This window comes from Phalaenopsis equestris, unplaced genomic scaffold (genome assembly GCF_001263595.1).
Source record: "Phalaenopsis equestris unplaced genomic scaffold, ASM126359v1 Scaffold000226, whole genome shotgun sequence".
Classification (NCBI taxonomy): Eukaryota; Viridiplantae; Streptophyta; class Magnoliopsida; order Asparagales; family Orchidaceae; genus Phalaenopsis; species Phalaenopsis equestris.
The window spans coordinates 1,876,230-1,892,024 of record NW_018164668.1 but is presented as its reverse complement, the minus strand read 5'-3'; the positions used below and the strand labels follow the sequence as shown (position 1 = coordinate 1,892,024).

Here is a 15,795-nt window from a genome sequence, read left to right as displayed (position 1 = left end):
CGATAAAAATAGAAATACTGTAGTGATTATTTTATGATTAATTATCCCTCATGTCCAAAATAGAAAAAAGAAGAGAGAAAAATGGGACTCTTGGATTCCCAAAAGAAGTCGGGGCTAGCTCGAGCTTAGCTTATTAGCTCATCGAGCTTAGCTCAAGAGCCACTCATTGGCCCAAACTCGAGCCAGCTCACTGAGTTGGATTGACTCACTTGCACCCCAGCTCTTATCCTGCTAACTCATCTCAAGCTTTGTTTAATGGAGATGTGAAAGTCGATGTCGACGTTTAATCTCTCTCTCTCTCTCTCTCTCTCTCTCTCTCTCTCTATTTTTTGGAAGAGGCGGCCGAAGGAACGGGGCGGCCACGGCGATCGCTTCAATCGAGCTATGCTCATCGATTTTTGTTTTTTTTTAAATCCTCCGGACCAACATCCAGTTTGAACTCTTCTCGTCTTCAATAAAAAAGCCCTAAAAATCCTCCTTTGACCTGTAGTTTCTGAGGCCTGCGACAGATTGAATCGATGAATTGATGCCCTTTGTCAATCCCAATCGCGGTCTCCTGCTCACCTCTGCGCGAGATGGCGGAGGCGATCTTTCCGGCGACCTGGGAAATTCCGACGGATTACACGATTCGAAAGTGCCGAGTTGGTCTCAAGGGCTGCGATTTCAAGGTATATGATGCGTATGGAAACCTCCTTCACCTGATCCAGTGCCGATCGTTCAGCTCTTCTCCACGACGAGTCGTCACTCTCCTCGATGCAGACGCGACCACTCTAATCACGGCCGTCCATCTTGATGTGAGTCTAACCCTAACTCGTCTTCATCTTCTTGATTTCATGTGTGTTTATATTCAGTGAATTTGGAGAGTGGAATTGTGTGCTGTAGAAAGCTCCTCAACAGACGTATGGCTAAAATTAGAAGAAATGTCTGAAAGTTGCTGATGAGATGAAGTTGTTAGGGTAGTTGTTGTAAATTGGGAAGGGGGAAGTGTGAACTGAGGACATTAGAGAATTTCAGAAGAAAATCTGTTAGGATGAGGTAGCTGAAAATGGATTGAGTTGGTTGAAGAATGAGCGGTGGAGCTCTTATAGACATGTTTAAAAATTGCTTAAGAAGATTGCTTAAATGAGATAATTTTAAATGAAGATTTTAATTGGAATGAATAGTTAAGTGAGGTTGGAAACAATTTGCTTGTAATTGGATTGGGATGATGAAAGCATATAGATTATATATCAATGTTTGCTCTTCATGGAGTCATTGAAGAAAATGTGTTGTTAAGGTACCAGAGAGCAATGTTTTTGAGGGTGAACATGGTTTAAGAGGATGGAGCACAGTGTACTTAAGTTGAGTCCAATACATTAGGCAATGGAGATGCTAAAAGATTTAACTAATGGATGTGGGTTTCAAATAATGTATTAGGGACTCGATTGGCTATGTTTTTTGGATGATAATATGTGGTTCATCTATCATCTTCTTAATATTGGATATCACTTTCCCTCAAATTTAAAGTTTTAACATCGTTAAGTGTGATATACCGAGAGTTAATTCAACTGTATGGAGCATATTTGGTGGTCGTTCTCTTTGAAATGTGCTCAAGTATGATAATGGACCCCATCGAACCATTGTATTAAGTTGAAAAATTAAAGCCAAGTTGAGCACAATACAGTTATGGATGAACACTTGTCAACTCAAGAGCTTATAGTAATCAAGCGGGGCTACTACTTGTATTATCAACTCTACAATTTATTCCTTCCAATGTGAATAAATATTCTAACTTACAATCATGAGGTGTAGCCCAGTAGATAGGCAAAAAAAAAATTGTTGACTTTTATGGTAGTCATGTTATAAGTCAAACTAATCAGTACAAATTTTGGTCATAGATTATATGCCATCATATATGTGCCATGCATCATGATACATGATTTGATCCCAGATAGTACCATAAAACAACGCCAATATTGCATTTTTAATGTGTAGATTCTTAATAAGTTCATAGGCATTTTATATAATATATTTATAGTTAAGTATACAAAGTAGGATTTTTGTTAATTTAGATTTGTTCATACATAATTGAGTTTGAGGACCAATCTATCTTTACTTTAATCAATTAAATTCATAACCACACAACCTATACTGAGCACAAACACTTGAAATATCGTTGCATCCTTGTCATTAAATCAATTTTTCATTTTAAATATTCTTCAGATTGCACGTGCTTTAACTACTTTCATCTTTAGTTAGTTAATAAATAGAACCATCAAATATCAAGAAAATTAATATTGAAAACCTTTTTTTATCATCAAATAATTGATACCCCTATGAAATTACTTAATAATCCAACTGGGCTCATACTGTTAACACAAATTACCCAAATTCATGTTTAGATATGTTAGAATAATTTAATTATATCTTTCTTTATTTCTTCAATTTCATCCTCAAGACATGCTCTTCTTGAATTTGATCTCACTTTATCATTTCAAATTCATCTTCTTCATTCTCGCGTTATACCACTCTAAAGTTTGATGTTTTTTACATTTTTAGCATATATATTTATTTCTTCAATTGCTCATTACTCTTCTTTTTGAACATTTTAGCATCCATCTCATTAATGGAGACAAGGAGCTTGACTCATCATGTGGCTCATTATTATCAATCACGAGTAAATAAAGAGTTTCCTTCTTCGCAATACTGCAAAGAAGTAAAGATTATATTGGCATGAAATCTTTGCTTTTAGCTGAATATTTAGATTAGGCATATGCATTAATTAAGTTACATAGAATAGCTTATACAAAATATTATGTACCTAAAATAGATTGTACAAACAATTATTTATTGGAATGAAAGCAAAGGAAAAGACATTCAACCTATTTGTTCAAAATTTGATATGGTATCAGAGCTTGAATCGGTCTGAATCCTTGTTGTTATTCTTAACTTTTGTTATCTTCGTCGGAAATAACGAAGGGAATCTTCGCTGTCATCTTCGTCCGCTTCCTCGTTAGGAGCACTCGTTCTTGTCTTTGTTTAAGTTTTGCGGCATTTTCTTTCACCTTCGTCCAAGTTCAAGGAAATTCGCTGCCGAACCGCGATCCGCTTTGTTGCGATCGTATTTGCCGCGATCCATCTGCTCATCCACCGATTCCGAGATCGGCACGATCCCGTCTCCGCCAATTCCACGATCCCGACCCGTCATCCTCCGATTCCGCGATCCCGCGATCCGTCTGCTCATCCGCCGATTCCGAGATTGGCTCGATCCCGGATCCCCCGATTCCGCGACCGGGCCCGACCCCTATTCTCCTGCGATCCCGACCCGTCGTCTGCTGATTCCGCGATCCTGCGATCTGTTTGTTCATCCGCCAATTCCAAGTTCGGCTCGATCCCGTCTCCGCCGATTCCACGATCCCGCGATCCCGACCTGTCATCCGTTGATTCCGCGATCCGTCTGCTCATCCGCCGATTCCGAGATCGGCCGGCTCGATCCCGTCATCGCTGATTCCGACATTGGCTCGATCCCGAAAAGCAGTATCTTGACTCTGTGATTTTTTTTGTGGTTGATTTCAATCCACTAAAATTCTATTTAGAATGTCTTCTGAAATTATAGCTATCAAATTTACGGGAAAAAATTATGCTGCATGAGAATTTCAGCTTAGAATGTTCTTAAAAGGGAAGAAGCTTTGGGGTCATATTGATGAGACTTCTCCACTTCCTACTAAGGCAAAAAATCTTGGTCAATGGGAAGCAAAGGATGCTCAAATTGTTTCTTGGATTTTGGGATCTATTGAGACTCATATGATGAACAATTTACGATCCTTTGACACCGCTAAAGAAATGTGAGAATACTTGAAACGCGTTTACAATCAAGATAATTCTGCGAAACATTTCCAATTGGAACTTGACATGAGTAATTATAGTTAGGGCAATCTTTCAATTGAACAATATTATTTTTGCTTTCTAAATTTATGGAGCGAATATACTGACATTATCTATGCTAAGGTGTCAAAGGAGAACTTAGCTAGTCTTCAGGTTATTCATAAGAAAGTCGCCGTGATCAGTTTTTAATGAAGCTCAGACTTGAATTTGAAATTGTGCGAGCTGAGCTGATGAACAGAGATCTAGTTCCTTGTTTGGATATTTGTTTTCGTGAATTACTGCGCGAAGAACAAAAATTGTCGACACAAGCTGCTATTAGTACAACAGGTGGATCATCAGAAATAATTAATATGACATGCTGCTCAGACCAAAGGGAAGGGATCAGTGCAGTGCTACAGCTGCAAGAAATTTGGTCATATTGCGTGAAATTGTAAAAATAAGTATTGTAATTATTGCAAGCAAAATGAACATACCCTTACGGAGTGCCCTACACGCCCCGAGAACTGCAAACCACAAGCACTTCATGCCACGGTATCCGAAACTCACAGTCCTGGCTCGACATCCACAGTTGCTAGCAATAATCAATCAGTTGTTACTCCAGATATGGTTCAACAAATGATTCTCAGCTTTTTCTGCTCTCGACCTTCAAGGGAAGGGTAAAACTATTACTTCTGTCCCTTCTCCTTGGTTTGTTGGTTCAGGCGTCACAAATCACATGACTAACACATCTAATTTATTGCATAACCAACGACCGTACACTGATACTCAACATATTCAGGTTGCCGATGGAAATAATATTCCAATTACAACAGCTGGTGATATTAACTCCTTCAGACATGTCTTGATTTCTCCTAAATTATCTGCTAATTTACTCTCTGTTGGTAAAATTATGGATAATAACTGTGACGTATATTTTTCTCGTGATGGTTGTACTGTGCAGGATCATGTGTCGGGGAATGTGATAGCGAAGGGGCCTAAATTGGGCAGGCTATTTCCATTACAATTCACAGTTCCTCAGAATATGTCATTAACTTCTTCAGTTGTTGAAAATAAGATAGACATATGACATAAAAGATTGGGTCATCCAAATGATATGGTGTTGAAACATTTAATTAAAAATGGTGTTTTTCATTCTGCAGATAAAAATTTAGTAGTGGACTGTTCTGTTTGTAAACTTGAAAAAAGTAAGACATTACCTTTTCCATATTCAGATAGTTGTGCCAATAAATGTTTTGACATTATTCATAGTGATGTTTGGGGAATTCCACAATTTATTTCACATGCGCAATATAGATATTTTGTGATATTTATTGATGATTACAGTCGATTTACTTGGATCTCTTTTTTGCACTCTAAAGCAGAAGTTTTTACTGTATTTCAAAATTTTTTAGCATATTTTGAAACTCAGTTCTCTGCTTGCTTAAAAAAAATTACGATATGATAATGACGGTGAATACATGTCTAATGAGTTTGAAGCATTTCTCCATAACAAATGTATTATTTCACAATGTTCATGTTCCTATACACCGCAACAAAATAAGAGTTGTTGAACGAAAAAATCGACATCTATTAGATACTGTGCACACATTACTGATAGAATCCTCTGTTTCAGCTAAATTTTGGACTGAAGTTTTATCTACTGCAGTTTATCTCATTAATCGTTTACCATCTCAACAATTGAAGTATGATTCTCCCTACTATCGATTTTTTGGTAAACATCCTAATTATCATATGCTACATACTTTCAGATGTGTTTGCTTTGTTCTTCTACCTGCTTATGAACGTCATAAGTTGACAGCTCAGTCAGTACGATGTGCCTTTATGAGGTATAGTCCTAATCATAAAGGTTTTGTGTTATGATTCAATTAATAGTCGCTGATATATTTCTTGGAATGTGATTTTCTTTGAGCATGAATATTACTTTCAGCATCATGTATCGACATCGGATACAGTTATACTTCCACAATTTGATAATTACTCTGCGGATAAACAGTTCATACCGGACATTGTCTACACACGACGTCAGCCCCTTTCACCTCCAATCCTCCCTGACCCTGATCCGGAAATTGCTCCAATAAGTCTTCGACGATCAACTCGGCGTATCCGTCCTTCGGATAGATATTGGTATTTTGCAATTCTAACTAATACTACTGTTCCTACCTCTTACTTTCAGGCTGCTAAACAGGCTTGCTGGGTAAAAGCCATGTAAGAGGAATTTCAGACATTTCAAGACGATCACACTTGGGATATTGTTTCATGTCCTATCGATATTAAACCCATTGGTTGTAAATGGATTTACTTTCTTAAACTCCGATTTGATGGCTCTCTTGACAAATATAAGTAAGATTGGTAGCTTTTGGCAATCGACAAGAATACGAGATTAATTATGAAGAAACATTTGTACCTGTGGCTAAGATTATAACTGTACTGCTGGTATTATCTATTGCTGCATCTAAAAGCTGATTCTTAAAGCAGATGAATGTTAAGAATGCATTCTTACATGGGGATCTCAAAGAAGATGTCTATATAACTCCTCCTCAAGGCTTGTTTTTTACACCTTCACATGATGTTTGTAAGCTCAAACGATCACTATACGGTTTAAAACGGGCTCCACGGGTCTGGTTTGAAAAGTTTCGCAATACCCTTCTTAGTTTCTCTTTTATTCAAAGTAAATATGATTCTTCGTTATTTCATTGCAAAATTGACAAGAGAATTGTTTTGTTATTAGTCTATGTTGATGATATTATCATCACGGGATCTGACAATCAATTGATGTCTCAGCTACAAAAGCATCTTTAATGTTCTTTTCATATGAAAGATTTGGGATCATTAACTTATTTCTTAGGACTTGAGGTTCACTCTTCTCCCACTGGTATTTTCTTTCATCAGCACAACTATACGAAGGGACTCATTGCTTTGGCTGGTCTTCAAGATGGTCGCTCTGCTGACACTCCTTTGGAAGTAAATGTCAAATATCAACAGAATGGTGGTGAATTTCTATCTGAACTATCTCTTTATCGACAACTTGTTGGGAGTCTCAATTAATTGGCTATTACACGTCCTGATATTTCATTTGCTGTACAACAAGTTAGTCAATTTATGCAAGCCCCTACACATCTTCATTTAGCTGCAGTTCGACGTATTGTTCGGTATTTGAAAGGTACTCCTCATCGTGGTTTGTTCTTTTCGGCGAAGTCTCCTATCAACTTAACAGCCTATAGTGATGCCGATTGAGCTGGTTGTTCTGATACACGCCGACCTATTACTGGATAATGCATGTTTCTCGATAACTCTTTAATTTTTTGGAAGAGCAAGAAACAAGATCGAGTGTCTAAGACATCTATTGAATCAAAATATTGCGCTATGTCCTCTGCTTGTTTTGAGATCATTTGGCTTCAGGGTGTGCTGGTTGAGCTTGGTTTTCCCCAGCTTGAGTCTACTTCTCTTCATGCAGATAATAGGAGCGCTATCCAGATTGCTGCTAATCTCGTCTTTCATGAGCGCACTAAACACATTGAAGTTTCCATTTGAGAAGCTTATGAGGATGATGTTATATCTCTTCCTCATATCACCTCTGATCTTCAAACGACTGATATATTTACTAAGACTCTTTTTCGACAGTGTCATCAGTTTCTTGTTGGTAAATTGATGTTTCTTAATCAGACAACATCAATTTGAGGGGGGATATCAATCATGAGTAAATAAAGAGTTTTCTTCTTCACAATACTGCAAAGAAGGAAATATTATATTGACATGAAATCTTTCCTTTTAGCAGAATATTTAGAGTAGGCATATGTATTAATTAAGTTATCTAGAATAGTTTATACAGAATATTATGTACCTAAAATAGATTGTACAGACGATTATTTATTGGAATAAAAGCAAAGGAAAATACATTCAACTTATTTATTCAAAATTTGATAATTATTGCAAGATATTTGCTTCTTGCTTTTCATGGAGTCATTGACGACAACGAGCTTGCCCTCATCATGACAAAATGGATAGGCATAATCACATTACTAGTTACTGATTATTTGGCTCATCTGTAACAAAGTTGCCATAAGTTTATTTAATAGTAACTTTATAAATACAATGCATAGACATAAACCTTTTTTTTCAAATGAGGAAAATATTAAGATGTGAAGATTTTTTGAGATATTGGGGTGGTATTGAATTCTATTGGAAAAAAATAATTTTACAACAATTACATTACACAATATATATATATTCTGAGAGGAGGAAATAACTTCCTTCTCAATGCAGATTTCCTACAAGGACAAAATTCTACAAGTATGATTATCGAATATTTTTAGTAAAACTTTAAGAGCTAAGTTATAAAAAAATATTTTTTTATCAATATTAGAATAAAAAACATGTTTTGATTATGATAATCGAATAGGAACATATTTATAGGTTTGCTGTTTGGGTGGGGGTGGTGCAATCAAAGCCTTGAAAAATCATGTCGGCATTAGAAAAACAATTTTCTTATGCTACGAAGAAAGGTGTGATGAGGAAGTGATTTTAATTGGCTGTAATTATTGTCACTGTAGTACTTTCAATCGAAGTAGGATTACGTTAAGGATAAAAACTTTAAGCATTCATCTTCTTATTATAGTCATGGAAATGCTTTTAATAAATAGTCAAGATGCAGTAGTAATACTAAGATCATGATAATACTTCGAATATGTACATATTTATTAAATGAAAATGTTGAGACAATAATGAAAAGTATATTAAGAGGCTTACAATTATTTACAACAATTGGGTTTATGATTGTGATTTAAACGAAGGAAAATTTATAATTAAACTTTTGTTAGAGCCGTAACATCAGCCTTTTTTTTTAAACCCCCTAGGGAATTTTATACATCATAAAAAAAGATTACATAGGATGGGATAGAGGTTCCAAACTACACCCATTACAAGACCCAAAAGAAAAAGAAAAACCTATGGATCCTCCATCCTAGGATACAACTCAAATCAAAGAAAAGTTTAAAAACAGTTTTATTTTTTTTTCGATAAAAAATTAAGCTAGGGAAATAGAAAAAACAAGGACAGGTAAATGCCCAAATGGTAAAAAACAGCAAGCAACAGCATTAAGCAATAAAGAGATATCAAAATCCAAGAGCCAGATTAGTAGAACAGCTTCATAGAGCAGCATCTACCCAACAACAACAGTTCCAAAAGTCTAGTTTCAGTCAATGAGTGTATCACCATCATTGGCTCACAAAACCAATTCCAATCCAGCAAATGGTTTCAACAAACAACACCAGAGCATCAAAACCCCATTAATAATTCCTGCATCAACAAAGTGAAAAATAGACAAACAGTCTAGAAAATGTATGTACCTTTTAAATATCGAGATATATGAATGCCCAAATGTCAGACCAATAAAAGTAAAATGTGTCTAATAACCAAAATCGTAGCATTAAACGACATCTCAACATCAAAACATATATTCCCAAATGTCCAGTTCCAGTTAATGATAGATCATCAGCATAAACTCCCAAAAAATCAACTTCAGAAGCAATAATCAGCTTCGCTATACAGCAGCAGACCATCAAATCCATTTTGTTTCCTGCATCAGTAAAGAACCGGACAAAAACAAAATAGACATATATATATGACAGTCATATATCAGGAAATGTGTATGGTAGTCAAGATATGACTTCAAATATTCAATGAAAGGTTATGATATGAGGGATATCCAAACAGTCCCCATGTAAAAGTAACTTTAGATTTGAATCGAAAACAGAACCCACATAAACCTCCCCAGAATTGGCTCCCAGCTTATCAAAATAATCAGTTCGCTTATTTGCTTCTCTATATACAAGAGACCTATGTATATTGAAATTAGGCAACATCTCTTTTATCTTGTTCCAGAGCAAAATAACATTCCCATGCAGCTTATTTCCCTTCTAACAATTTGAAATAAAGAACCATCATCCATATCAATGATTAAGTTGTAGATAAAGAGTAGTGAATTCAGCAAAAAGAGCTGAAGAGGCATCACAAGGAGCATAAAATGATAGTAAGCCAACTCCCAAATGATCTCTAATTATTCCACCAGCACCAACATTATATTTTTAAGACTACCATCCACATTTAGCTTTAGAAAAGGCCTACAGGGCTTCTCCCATTTTGTCAATGTACAATTATTTTTTAGAGAAATACCCTTTATTGACCCATAGGAGTAATTTATAGTTTTTTTAGTCAAAACTGCTGCCTTATTAAAATCAATAGCCTTTGCGATAAAGAATTTTATGTGAACCAAAATTCTATCAGCTGGGAAGATCAAATTATGATGCTTCCTTTTGTTTCTTTCCAACCACAGAAACCAACAAACTATGTAGGGAATCAAGTTTTGTGTAGTTATAAAATTGTTATTATTTGGATGACAATAATGTTTGCATTGATCGAAGGAGTTGTACCCCTTTTCAGGTAGAAAAATACCAGAAGTATAAGCCATACTTTTCCAAATTTCCAACGCATATCTGCAAGAGAAAAAGAGATGATTAAATTGCTCATCATCTTGCCTGCACATGAGGCAACAAGATGTCAATGTAATCCCTTTTAATTTTAAGATATCATCCACAGGTAATAGTTTATAGTTTAATCTCTATGCAAAGAAAGACTGGGATGGTTTGAGAAAGGAGTTCCTAAGGTTCACCTTCGATATTTTGATGCAAATGTATTCTGTTAGCAATGTGCTGGATAGTGAACCAGAAACAGGAGTTTTTAATAACACCTTATCTTTTTTTTGATTTATCAAAAGGAATATTCATAATATATTTAACCAGATCATGAGGTAAGCAATGCAAGAGCTTATCTCTAGTCCACTTATTATTAATCCAAAAATCAGCCACTTTTTGATGTGAATGGCTGATACCATTAGAGAAGTCTTTAAAAGGATCCAAAGAAGCTCAATCATTAAGCCAAAACCCAATGCCACCTTTACCAAAATCCCAGGCTATAAAAAGTTCATCTTTTTCCCTAACCTTTAGCATCTTCCTCCACATTATGGAATTCCCTGCCTTATAAGAGCATGGGTGATCTGGCTCGCCATATTTTTTATTCATAAATTGAGCCCAAATACTCTGGTCTTTATTCTATTTAATCCAGAGATTACAAAAATTAATCTCCATAAAATGGTTGAAGGACCTGAATCCTAAACCACCATTCTTCTTAGGTTTGCAAAGTTTTCTCCAAGGGGTCCAATGGATTCCAGTACCATGCCCGGCCCATAGAAATTTGTTGAAAATTCTTTCAATTTAGTTTGCATTATTTTACTCATTTTAGCAATTTGCAATACATACATTGGGAAGGAATTTAAGACATTCCGAAGCAAGCCTACCACCAAAGGATAGCACTGCATTTTCCCAGCTTTGTATTCTTTTAGAGATTTTAAGTAAAACATCATAAAAAGGAATATTCTTCCTCTTATTAGTATTCAAATTAATACCAAGGTATTTAAAGGGGAGGATACGCTGTTTGAAACCTGTATGCTGAAGAATCCAATGCTCCTTTTGGTAGGAATATGCTTGCTAAATAACAACTCACATTTGTTTTTACTGAAAACCATACTATAGACCTGTTTAAAATGAGTTAGTATGGAGGTAATATGTTCGATACAGTTCTTGCTCATATTACAGAAAATAATGATATCATTAGCAAAAGCAAGATGAGATATTAATTCACTCCTTTTAGCATGGTGCCTGTAATTTTGATGACCACCCAGGAGATAATTTAGCTTCATAGAAAGATAATCTACAACAAGCATAAAAGAAATAGGTGGTAGAGGATCTCCCTATTTTAAGCCCCTCTCCGATTTGAAATGACAAGAATGGAGTAATAATTGTTATCCTATTTTAAACCCCTCTACTTTTAAGCACATCAAGAAAGAAATACCAATTAATGCTATCAAAAGTTTTGTTTATATCAAGCTTTATAACCCCATTACCACCTCTGCATTTTGAGTCAAGATTCATTAATAGTTCTTTTGTGATCAAGATGTTGTCATTTATACTTCTTTCATTAGTGAAAGCAGTGTGTTGCGGGCAAATAGGATCATTCAACAAAGTTTGAAGCCTCTTTACAATAATTTATTTATGATTTTAGAGACCACAGTAGTTAAGCTAATTGGCCTAAAATTTTCACACTTATGCTGCAAATTATCTTTAGGAATGAGAACAATAGTAAAACATTTAAAATATTTACGGGGAATGTCACCATGAAAAAAGCTTTGAATGGCAACAACCACGTCAGTTTTAGCAATATCCCAAGCATGTATATAGAAGGCAGATGTAAACCCATCCGGACCAACCATTTTACTTTTATCAATGGTTTTGAGTGCCTCCAGCACTTCTAGATCATCAGGACTATTGCCAAGAGTGGTAAAGTAAACATTTCCAGTGTTAATAAGGAAAACACTTCTATCCAATTGTATTCTATTGAACTCCACTTCTTTGAATAAAGTACTAAAGTAATCTATAGCAGATTGGATTATATCAGTTTGGGAATGAATCCAAATATCCTCTTTATTTTTAATTCAAATGATTGCACTATCTTGTCTTTTTTGTTTTATACACACTTGAAAGAACTTTGTGTTCCTGTCCCCTTCCAAGTAGCTAAGATAAGAGGATTTCTGTTTTAGAAAATCAGTTTCTCTTTGCAGACAATCCTCTAAGATACCTTGAGCTCTTACAAGATCTTCCTCCTGCTTCACCTCATCTTCAACCTCTTTTTCAATTTTGGAAACCTGTTCCTCAGCAACCACAACAGCTTTGAAAACATCTCCACAAACCTCCCAATTCCAGCTTTTAAACATAGTTGCCATATTCTTATGTGATTGCCATAAGGAAATCCATGGATTTTTATGATTCCAAGAAGTTAGGATGAGTGACCCACATATTCAAGAACCTAAAAGTTTAACCGTTGGATTAGGGAGGTACTCCACCCTTAGGAGAAGGGGGGAGTGATCAGAATCAGTTCTGTTGAGGTGATTTACCTCAGAGAAATGAAAAGTATCAAGCCAGTCGTTATTTACGAGGAACATCAGCTTTATTTAAATATAATTGGCTTATATACTTTTAAAGTTTAATTAAAAAAATTACCAGCTTGAAACCGGTTCAAACTTGTATGTCATGTTTTTAGATTTTTTATGAAAACTGAAAGGTTATGGACTAATGGGAAATTGTGCTCGAAGCTTGTGTTTCGGCTTAACTTGAAACCAGTTCAAACATTTTTTGCATTGTAAAAAACTAAAAACTACTAGTTTTGTTTAGAAATTTTCGGATTTGTTTTCAATATAATATATTTCTTCTGTTTTTTTGTATATTATGTTGCAATGTTAGATTGGCTCATTGGCTTCAAATCCTGCCTTATGATTTGTATGCTTTGTCTGAGATGGCTATTTCCACATCTTCTCAATTATCCAGAGTTAGTTTAAGTTGAAAGGCTTGATTAATATCTACTATGGCATTTAAAATGGGGCATTTACAGCATGCCACCTAATTCCTATGTATTTACATATCTAATACCTTAACTTTACTTTTTTACATCTGTAGCACCAAAATCTTTCATATCACATTAGAAATACGACGGGTTTAACTTTTGAAAAGTGAACTACATGTTTTCATGCATGGGTATGGTGGTATATATGTACAAATTGAGTTTAGGTATTAGCTATGTAAATACATTAGGTATGAATGTAAATCTTCTTATATAAGGTACTTATTTGCTAAATATGAAGAAAGTTTCATACTCTTATCTTATGGAGAACTGCAAGATTTTACTTTCAATGAAACATGAATTTCCGTATTCATTGTTAGAATTTGTAACCAGAATTATGTCGAGCATAAAAAATTGTTCTACGACATATATGATGAAACCAAATTTATGGGAAACTTTTTTTAGGAATCATGATGGAGGTATTGGGCGGATATGTATCATTATTATTTTCTTAGAGCATTTACATACATACCTATCTAACACCTAAAATTTACATTTCACATTTATAGCAACCATATCTTTAATATCACATGAAAATACCACTATTTAAACTTTTAAATAGTGAAATACACATTTTCACACATTGGTAAGCTGGTATATATGTAAATATTGAAATTTAAATGTTAATAAGTAAATACATAGGAATTCAATGGTATGCATATAATTATTTTTTTTTTGCTTCTCTCGCTCTCGTGTGCGACTCCTCTTCTTTTTGATTTAATGAATTCTTCTCTTTTACCCGTGATTTTTGCTGTCTAGGATTTTCCGCGCAATCTTTGATATTTCTTGATTTTTTTTTTGTTGTTTTTTCTCTTACACAATTAGTCTAACATTTGCACTCTCATCTAAGCTGTGATTTTTCTCTTTTTTGCAGGATGGGTGGCAAGGTTTCAAGGGGTACAGTTGGGAACCCAATGATTTGTTGTTCACTGTGCATAAATTGGCTTACTCTACATTCAAAACAGAATTAGAAGTCTTGGTGTCATCTGATAATTTCAGGGATGAGAAGCAGAAGTTCATTTTGAAAGGCAGCCCGTTCCAACGCTCATGCACAATATACTCTGGAGATTCTATTGTTGCTCAGGTAATCTCTATCTTTATTTATTAAAAAAAAAGGCGAAGATTTACGTGCATACCAAATAAGTCTTATGTATTTACATATCTAACACCTAAACATTCATATTTACATGCATACCGCTCAACACCTTAACATCACATCTAAAATACCACCCTCACTATTTTTTGAACACGTTTTTATGCATGAGTTTATGACACCAAAGTTTTATAAGTGTAAATATCAAATTTTGGGTGTTAGATAAACTAAAACAGAAGAACTGTGTGGTATTATGTAAACTTCCCTTTAAAAAGAAAGATATCCATATATACCACTCCAATTTCCATGTATTTCATATCTAACACCTGAACTTCAACTTCTTACAACTATACCGCCTTGCTTATGCATGAAATGATGTATTTCGCTTTTTAATTGTGATGTAAAAGATTTGAATGGTAAAATTGTAAATCACAAAGTTTAGGTGCAACATATGTAAATACATAGGAATCTGGTGGTGATATACATATAAATCTTAAAAAAATTGATTCTTTTACAGCAGCATTTACATACATAGCACTCAATTATTATGTATTTACATATCTAGCATTTAGACATTGATTTTTTACATCTATACCGCCCAATAAATTTCACATCACAAAAAAGACCACTTTTTAAACTTTCAATATGTGAAATGCATAGATATGATGATATATATGTAAAAACTAAATATCAAATACGTAAGAATTGAATGGTATGCTTGTAAAAGAAAGTATGATAAACTCCTGTTGTTTTCTGCAGGCGAATCCCTTGTACAAGCTCAAGAAATTTATCTATTCAAGAAATAAATTTCGGCTTACTCTGTATCCTGGAGCAGACCATCCCCTCATGCTGGCAATGCTTGTAACTTATTTTGGAGGGAACTGAAAAGCAGGAGAAATTAAAAGCTGAAATGTGAACAATTTGTATGAGCTTTCTGCTGTATCTAATGCCATCAGGTGGTCTGGTTCTGTATGTTCAGATTTTGCCTTTCTGAGCAGTAGACATAGTACAGCTTAGAGACATGAATAGCTGCGCTGTAAGTTGTCTTTCTGGTCTCATTGTGTTGATAGGAGGGTAGGAATCAGAACAGTTTTGCAGTTGGGAAGCAGCTCATGTAGCTTATGAATAGCTCTCTCTCTCTCTCTCTCGCACGAACACGTTGGTTCTTCCAATCTTTAGCTCATTGGAGGCCTAGAATGAGAAAGGAACACACTAATGGTGGGTAGAGGTGTAAACGTGTTCGGCTCGTTTATATCTCGAGCTCAAAATGTGTGTTCGTGTTTTGGCCCCTTTTTTTTAACGGCCCGAACCCGCCCTTTTCCCCAACAAAG

The 15,795-nt window shown here is 35.1% G+C and overlaps 1 protein-coding gene across 1 annotated transcript; it reads left to right on the top strand.

Annotated features, from left to right (window-relative positions):
• The first annotated feature begins 298 nt into the window (after nucleotides 1–298).
• On the top strand, nucleotides 299–15,592 carry LOC110023624 (protein LURP-one-related 7). Its single transcript, XM_020723117.1, has 3 exons — nucleotides 299–794; nucleotides 14,246–14,455; nucleotides 15,224–15,592. The coding sequence occupies exons 1-3, from the start codon at nucleotides 576–578 to the stop codon at nucleotides 15,347–15,349; spliced, it is 555 nt and encodes a 184-aa protein (XP_020578776.1). The 5' UTR covers nucleotides 299–575; the 3' UTR covers nucleotides 15,350–15,592.
• Nucleotides 15,593–15,795: the final 203 nt, after the last annotated feature.

Coding starts and splice junctions, on each gene's coding strand:
- LOC110023624 (XM_020723117.1), top strand. CDS start 576: ATGGCGGAGGCGATCTTTCCGGCGACCTGGGAAATTCCGACGGATTAC. Junction 795..14,245: donor TCACGGCCGTCCATCTTGAT/GTGAGTCTAACC, acceptor TCTTTTTTGCAG/GATGGGTGGCAAGGTTTCAA. Junction 14,456..15,223: donor GAGATTCTATTGTTGCTCAG/GTAATCTCTATC, acceptor TGTTTTCTGCAG/GCGAATCCCTTGTACAAGCT.